Below are 8,758 nucleotides of genomic sequence, written 5' to 3'. Positions count from 1 at the left end.
CACAGCTGGGTAGTGTTTTTACTTTGGCTCCATCCCTTCATTTTTTCTCGAGTTATTTCTCCACTGATCTCCAGTAGCATATCGGGCACCTACCGACCTGGGGAGTTCATCTATCAGTGTCTTATCTTTTTGCCTTTTCATACTGTTCATGGGGTTCTTGAGGCAAGAATACTGAAGTGGTTTGCCATTGCCTTCTCCAGTGGACCACATTGTGTCACACTTCTCCTCCATGACCCAGCCGTCGGCATGGCTTAGTTTTGTTGAGTTAGACAAGGCTGTGTCCGAGTGATCAGATTGGCTCGTTGTCTGTGATTGGGGTTTCCATCTGTCTGCCCTCTGATCCCCTCTCAGTGCCTACCGTCTTACTTGGGTTTGTCTTACCTTGGACGGTGGTGTCTCTTCATGGCTGCTCCAGCAAAGCGCAGCCGCTGCTCCTTACCTGTGATGCGGGGTTATAAGATATCAGATTATATGTATACAGATGAGATATCATGATTGTGTGATATCTCAAAATTATATTATCTTCCTTTTATTGTAGGGTTGCTAATATATGCAGTTAAATACATGCCAAGTAATAAGTGTATTTTTTATATGCTTTTTAGTGGGTCATTCTCATATCTCGACCCTCTCTTTAGTGGGTCTTTAATTCATAGGCATCTCATTTTTAGCTGTTTTAATTAGTTTTCTCTTATTCTAAGCACCTTCTTACTATTTTTCTCCAGTCTTTATTACTGTATTCTTGGAAAATCATCTTTCTTTAATGCTATTGCTTCACTCTTTTGTTTAAAAACATTTTAATAAAAATCAAGCGTTTAGTATTTTTTTATGGCCCTACATCGACTTTTATATTTCCTCACTAAAACTTCAGCAATGCTGATTTGCACCTTGACACTTGCATATATATACAATCTTATATTCTTACACAGTTAGTAAGTACTTGTGTTGAAAGATTCCCGAAGACCATTCCCCAGCTCAGTGATTCTCTTGGAGGACTCAGAGGATTCCACATGTAGTCGTACTTGTGACCATGGTTTATTACAGTGAAAGAATCTGAAGCAAAATCAACAAAATAAAAGCTGCCTGGGATGAAGTCTAGGGAAAACCATTTGTAAACTGCAGAGTCTTTTTCCGGTGGAGTCATGCAGTGTGCAGTTAACTCCCCCGGCAACAAGGATGACAATGCATATGTGAGATGTCACCATCCAGGAAAGCTCCTTAGAGACAGGCATCCAGGGTTTTCATTTAGGGCTGGTTGTGTGGACACCTTGTGCCTGGTAGGTACCCAAATTCTGGCCTCCCAGAAGGGAGGTCAGTGTCCACCATAAACCATATTATTTGTTTACAAATTGTTACAGATAATAGAGGAACATTGAGCTACCCTTGGTGATGGCCAGGGAGGCCTGGCGTGCTGCAGTCCATGGGGTTGCAAAGAGTTGGACATGACTGAGCAAATGAACTGAACTGAACTGAATCAGTTAAGAGTGGGAACTCCTCTGAGTTCCAGGATGCTAGCCAAGGATCAGCCTCATCACCAGGCCTTTCAAAGAAAGGATAGTAGTTCTTTTTCACTGTGGTTTTTTGTTTGTTTTTATTTTTGGATGTGCTGGGTCTCTAACTGAGGCATGTGGGCTTAGTTGCCCTGCAACATGTGGGATCTTGGTTCCCTGACCAGGGATTGAACTCATGTGGATTCTTAACTGCTGGACCACCAGGAAAGTCCCTGGCCCACTATGTTAATGCTCTTCCCCATAGTCTCCCATTCTCTCCTTTCAATGAAATGGTTATTCTCTTAAAAACTTTCTGATTAACATTACAGAGTTCCATTTCACAAAATATTTTTTGAAGATTGAGGGGCAGGAGGAGAAGGGGACAACAGAGGATGAGATGGTTGGATGGCATCACTGACTTAATGGACATGAGTTTGGGTGGACTCCAGGAGTTGGTGATGGACAGGGAGGCCTGGCGTGCTGTGGGTCTTGGGGTCGCAAAGAATCGGGCACGACTGAGCAACTGAACTGTGTGTGAGAACCAAAGATACTATACAGATGGGTGAAACATAGTGTAAAAGCAGGTGAATATTGGTACAAGTCAAACTGCAGTAGATTCCTGGGGAGGGATATGAATTACGTACCATCCAAGCAGAGAAGAGGAAGAGCTGAATGCAAAGAAGTGGGTAAAGATTTTCTCCAAAGAGATGTTATTTCCCTTGAGCCTTGTGGGTGAGTGAGAAGGAGGTAGATGAGATAAAGTAGGCGAGGGTACACAAGGTAGAGAGAAAGTACGTGCAGAGGTACAGAGGTGTGGAAATATATGGTGGTTTGTGACAAAAGTGACTGGGAATCTATCAGTTTTCAGAGAGGTTGGTGAAAGATGTTGAAGTTAGAAGAGGTAGAGTGGAATGTGAAGGATTCATTTTAAATTTGATTAATTTTTATTGGAGTATAGCTTTACAGTGTTGTGCTATTAATAGTTTCTGTTGTGCAGGAGAGAGAATCAGCTGCATTTATATGCATATCATATATATGTATGATTGTATTGCCAATAAGATCATCTATACCATTTTTCTAGATTCTACGTATATGTGTTCATATACAGCATTTGTTTTTCTCTTTCTGACTTACTTCACTCTGTATGACAGTCTCTAGTCCATCTACATCTCTACAAATGATCCAAGCTCATTCTGTTTTATGGCTGAGTAATAGTTTTATTGTATATATGTGCCACATCTTTATTCATTTCTCTGTTGATGGACATTTAAGTTATTCTCATGTCCTGGCTGTTGTAAATAGCGCTATAGTGAACATTGGGGTACATTGTCTTTTTGAAGGATGATTTTTTAAAACTAAGAAATGTTTTATTTCTTCACACAGAATATAGGACCCAAATAATTTTTATTACAGTTGTGATTTTAGAAATACAATACTGGTAGTAGCATAAAGCTTTTTTTCCCCCAAACTGCATGTAGACCTTGACTCATTAGTAGGTTGTGAAATTCAGTTTAACTGGTTGTTTATAGTTTTTTCTAAGGAATAGGGATTTTATTATATAATATCCTGGAGTGTACATGGTAAGGTGTTTCGTGAAACATTTGCTATAAATGTAAGTGTGGATAGGCACACATGTGTACTGGGATGCCGTTCAAGTGCATTTCTCACATTGGATTGCAGCCAAAAAAGCCTGAAAACACTTCTTTCAAAAGATGAATTGCAAGCCTAGAGCCGAGTTAGGGAGCTATTTTAGTCTTATCTCCAGCAGTATGGTGAACTAGATAACTTGAGAATGTTTCTGCTACTTAGGCCTAGGAACACTGAACAAAAAATAGGTCATAACATGCATAGCAGAATGATTAAGGACCTTAGTGAGATACTCAGGGGTTAGAATGAAGGGTAACTGAAAATTGAGTAGTAAGTGCGTGAGCTAAGATTAAGGGTTGAGGGGTTTGAGGGAGAAGGTGCTTGGTCCCCTGAACTTAGGGGCATTGGTTTTAACAATAGGCTGTTAGTGCTAAGAGGTGAGAACCATCCAAAAGTCAGTTCAGGGCATTAATTAGGAGTTGGAGCTCTCTTGCCATGGAGCCTGGGTTGAGGGGAAAAAATCTATGAGATGCACACCTGAGCTTCCATATCTGTAAGGGTTTGGAGTGCAAAGTCATACTACCCATGTTGTCTTGACACCTGTGGTTTGGGAAATTGACATAAGAATTGGATCCTAAGCCAGTTCTTGAGGTGCTTGGCAAAAGCACTGCAGAGTGGCACCTGTCAGCCCAGGCCATGCTTCTTTCTTATAGTTAGAAGCTACACTGGGAATCAAACTACCATGAGTGAGAACCAGCATATACAACAGACTGAGGGATTAGATTCCCCAGAACTGCAGCCAGCCAGTGTGTACTCAGTCATGGCTGACTCTCTGCGACTCCATGGACTGTAGCCCCCACCATGCTCCTCTGTTCTTGGAATCTTCCATGCAGGGATACTGGAATGGGTTGCCATTTCCTACTCCAGGGATTGAACCCACATCTCTTGCATCTCTTCCATTGGCAGGTGGATTCTTTACCAGCTGTGCCACTTGGGAAGCCCAGAATGTAGCAAAGAGAGCTAATTGGTAGGCACTATAAAATTAGTCTCCTTGAAAATGATTAAAAGCAAAAGGGAGAATCTAAAACATAAAAGACCCTAAGAGGGAAAAAAAAGAAAAAGAATTTCTAGACATTAAAATTTCATTAAAATTAAAAAGTCATTCTGAGTTAAACTCTAGACTCAACAGATGAGAGAATTAATGAACTAGAAGATGGCTTATGGAATATCACCTAGAATACAGCAGGTAAAGAAGGTGTAAAGCAGTAGGAGATATGAAACTGAGTCAGGAGAACAAGAATGAAAAGTTACTACGGTTCTTAATGAATCCCAGGTGTAGAGATTAAAAATAATGTGGGAGAGACAATATTCAAAAATATAATGAAGAATTTTCCAGAATTGATGAAAGTCAGATTTAAGAAATACAGTGTCTGAAGGCAAAAGTAAAGATAAATACATGACTAGGTGCTTCAGAATGAATCTGAAGAACACCAAAGACATCAGGAGGATCTGAAAGCAACCAAAGATAAAACACAGACATTAGATCACTGGATAAAACAATATCCAGTGATCAGATGATGCAAGTCTGATGTCGAGGGTGGAAGGGCCTGGGAGACGTGTCAGAGAATTAGAGGAGGCATCGTTTGGTAACTCAGTGAATGTTGAGTTACAAGTTTTAGGAGGAAATTCAAGATGATGCCGGGATTTGTGTTCTGGCTGCTCAGGTAGATAACGTCATTTTGACTGCAACGCAGGAGGATGAAGCTTTGGGCTGTTGCCAAGGATTTGAGGAGTGGATCAGGGAATCATAACATTGTTTAGGACTTGTTGAGTGTGAAGTAGCTGTAGGACGTCTGTGCACAGCTGTCTGCAGATAATCAGTCTAGAAAGGCTGATCATTAGGTATGTGGGTTCACAATGAGGTCCAGCTGTATAGCACAGGGAGCTATAGTCAATATCCAGTGATAAACTACAATGGAAAAGAATATGAAAAAGAATAGCTGGTTCACATTGTGGTACAGCAGAGATTAACATAACTTTATAAACAACTATACTTCAATACGGAGAAGGCAATGGCACCCCACTCCAGTACTCTTGCCTGGAAAATCCCATGGATGGAGGGCCTGGTGGACTGCAGTCCATGGGGTCGCTAAGAGTCGGACCCGACTGAGTGACTTCCCTTTCACTTTTCACTTTCATGCACTGGAGAAGGAAATGGCAACCCACTCCAGTGTTCTAGCCTAGAGAATCCCAGGGACGGGGGAGCCTGGTGGGCTGCCATCTGTGGGGTCACACAGAGTCAGACATGACTGAAGCGACTTAGCAGCAGCAGCATACTTCAATAAAATAAAGAATATGTAGGTTATCTTTGTAAGTGGTCACTGAAACCATGAGATTGCCAAGGTTTGGGATACAAAGCGAGAAGAGATGATGTCATGTTTAAGAACCTGGAGAAATTAACCTTGTCCAGAAATAGCTGGAGAATGAGCAGTGAGTGTGTGGGACCTGGAAGGAGGAGGATAAATCTGAGAAGCTTACTGAGATTTGATCAGTTGGAGATCTTGAAAAGAAAATGCACTTAATTCTTTGAATTCGCTTAAAATGCACTTAAAAGTGCAAGGAGTTAGGACCATACATATGACATGTTGCCAACCAGGGAACCCCATCAGAAGTGCAGTACTTGAGACGTTTATTTGGGCTCATCACATAGGTACCCCCGACCTTTGAGAAGATCTGCTCTGAGTGTTGGAAGTGATACCAGGCTTCAGTGTTTCAAGGGATGGATGGGAGGTGAGAAGTTGGAGAACACTGAAGAAAGTTAGATAGCAGAGGAAGAAAAGACTTACCTTTGTCTTGTTTAAAACATTAATAACTTACTGTGTGCCAGTCTACCACTTCAGAAATGTTTTTGCATTTCTCACATGTCTGTCTTAGTCTTTGAAGATAGAAACGTTATTGCTCTTCTCTCTTAATGCTATTATGAAACAGCAGTGCTTGTTAAATGATGAAGCATTTTTTTTTTTCCTTTGGGGTTGTGGTTTTAATCTACATGGAGCTTCATTGGATTAGAATATAAACACTTGATCGTGTCCCCTCTAACACTGAAGGCATCAAAGCTGGTGAGAACAGACACGGGCTGGGCCCGAGGGCTGCCTTGGCCTCTTCTACCCTGTGTGTCATTTCCTATGACCTCAGTGCTGCCTTAGTTTTTTTTTAATTGAGGTATAGTTGGTATAAGTTATAGGTATACAATGTAGTGATTCACAATTTTTAAAGGTTATGCTCCATTTATAGTTATAAAATATTGGCTATACCATAAAAAAAGAATGAAATACCATTTGCAGCAACATGGATGGACCTAGAGATGATCATACTAAGTGAAGTCAGTCAGAGAAAGATGAATACCACATGAAACCACTCATACATGGAATCCAAAAAAAATGAAAAAGATACAAATGAATTTATTTACAGAATGGAAGTAGACTCAGACATAAAAAATAAATTTGTAGTTACCAAAGGGGACAGGTGAGGATGTGGGATAAATTAGCAATATGGGTTGAACAGACACTGCTGCTGCTGCTGCTGCTGCTGCTGCTACTACTACTACTACTACTACTAAGTCACTTCAGTCGTGTCCGACTCTGTGACCCCATAGACGGCAGCCCACCAGGCTCCCCCATCCCTGGGATTCTCCAGGCTAAAACACTGGAGTGGGTTGCTGTTTCTTTCCCCAAAGCATGAAAGTGAAAAGTGAAAGGGAAGTCACTCAGTTGTGTCCAACTCTTAGTGACCCCATGGACTGCAGCCTACCAGGCTCCTCCATCCATGGGATTTTCCGGGCAAGAGTACTAGAGTGGGGTGCCATTGCCTTCTCCACAACAGACACTAGTATATTTGAAATAGATAAGCAACAAGGTTCTGTTTTATAGCATAGGGAACTATATTCAATATATAGTAATAACCTATAAGGGAAAAGAATATGGAAAAGTGTGTGTGTGTGTATATATATGTATATGTATGTATGTATAACTGAATCACTTTGCTGTATATTTGAAACTTACTCAGCATTGTAAATTAACTGTACTTCAGTATAGAAAAAAATATTGGCTATATTCCCTGTATCATAGACTCTTGTAGGTTATTTTAAACATAATAGTTTGTTCCTGTTAATCCCCGACTCCTGTCTTGCCCCACCCAATCTCCCTCTCCTGACTAATTTGTTCCCTGTATCTGTAAGTCGGTTTCTTTCTTGTATTTATTAGTTGTATTTGATGAAGCAATTTTTGATGCCACTTACTACCTTGCACCAAGATTTTCTTCTCAAGTGCCCATCCTCATTGTAATTAAAAAAACAAGCCCAAACTTTATTATTTACTTTTGGCTGCACCGTGTCTTTGTTGCTGCCTGTGGGCTTTGTCTAGTTGCGGCCAGCAGGGACTCCTCTCTGGCTGTGTGTGTGCTTCTCATGGTGGTGGCTTCTCTTGTTGCAGAACACGTGCTCTAGGGCGTGGGTTTGGTAGTTGTGGCACAAGGGCTTAAGTTGCTCCACGGCATGTGGAATCTTCCCGGATCAGGGATGGAACCCACGTCCCCCTGTGTTGGCAGGTGGAGTCTTAACCACTGGACCACCAGTGAAGTCCTTTGTAGTTTTAAAGAAATTATTTCTTGTGTATTGATCTTCTTTCTTCCACCTTTTCCTCATTTATTCATTTGGAATAATGAAGACTAAAGAGGTTATTTATTTAGGGTTAGTTTGAAACCCTGAAAAGGTTGGTTGACGTTGGAGATGCATCGTTCTTTACACTTGAACTCCTTTTGCTTCTGTAGGAAGAATATAAAACAACAGACTTGTGAAGTCATTGTTGGGGCCCAGTGTGGCAGTGCTGTGTTACGAGGAGCCCACGTCTATGTCCCTGGAATCGTATCAGCCTCAAAATGTGAGTATACTGTTCAGGTTTCTCTGTAAAACAGCTGCTAACATTTATGTGTATCATCGAATTGAAAATTCATTAAATCCTCACTTAGATACATTTCAAATTTGCTTTAACAAAGATCTTTGCTAAGTTGTGCATTTAGTATAGCCTGTTGAGGTGTGTATCTGAGAAGGACTAACGAATCAGGCATCCGTATGTGGGTTTTCTGCCCATTTCTTTTATTCCCTTTGAGGACATCTGTGATGAAGTTAGAGGATCATGACTGATGAAAAGAGTGGAAGATGTCAGTGAAATTTTGTTTTCCATTCTTTACTCAATTGTGCTGAAAGCTCAGGCTGCTAAACTGTCATTTGCAGGGGAAACATTCCAAGTCTGGAATCAATATTGGGATGAAACTCAGTATTCTTAATTTACTCTTTTAAGTTATGTTAGATTTGAGGAAAATAATTGAAATAGAAGATACCTTTCCTTTTCTGCTCAGCTAAAGGCTTCCAATTGAGGTTGGATGTTTGCTGTTTTTTTTTTCTTGACCCTCGCAAGGCATGTGGGATATTAGTTCCCAGACTGGGGGTTGAACAGGTGTCCCTTGTATTCGGAGTCTTAACCACTGGACAGCCAGGGAAGTCCCTGAGGTTGGATGTTTTGAAGACTCTTCTGCATCTTTGTTTTCCTAGGGAAAAAAATAGATTTATTGTTGTCAAACATTTGAAAGTAAACAGTTGTATTTTCTGTCAGAAGTTATAGTGAGAC

General features: G+C 40.9%; 1 protein-coding gene across 1 annotated transcript in view; it reads left to right on the top strand.

The window, feature by feature from the left end:
• NSUN6 (NOP2/Sun domain family, member 6) overlaps nucleotides 1-8,758 on the top strand; it is a 79,617-nt gene that overhangs the window by 19,940 nt on the left and 50,919 nt on the right. Inside the window, exon 4 of the mRNA XM_010860072.1 lies at nucleotides 7,902-8,036. Within this exon, the coding sequence (XP_010858374.1) occupies nucleotides 7,902-8,036 (135 nt within the window). The remainder of the gene's footprint in view (nucleotides 1-7,901; nucleotides 8,037-8,758) is intronic.

Source organism: Bison bison, unplaced genomic scaffold (genome assembly GCF_000754665.1).
Source record: "Bison bison bison isolate TAMUID 2011002044 unplaced genomic scaffold, Bison_UMD1.0 scf7180017864461, whole genome shotgun sequence".
NCBI lineage: Eukaryota > Metazoa > Chordata > Mammalia > Artiodactyla > Bovidae > Bison > Bison bison.
The sequence above is the reverse complement of the archived record's forward strand: the minus strand, read 5'-3'. Positions and strand labels throughout refer to the sequence as shown.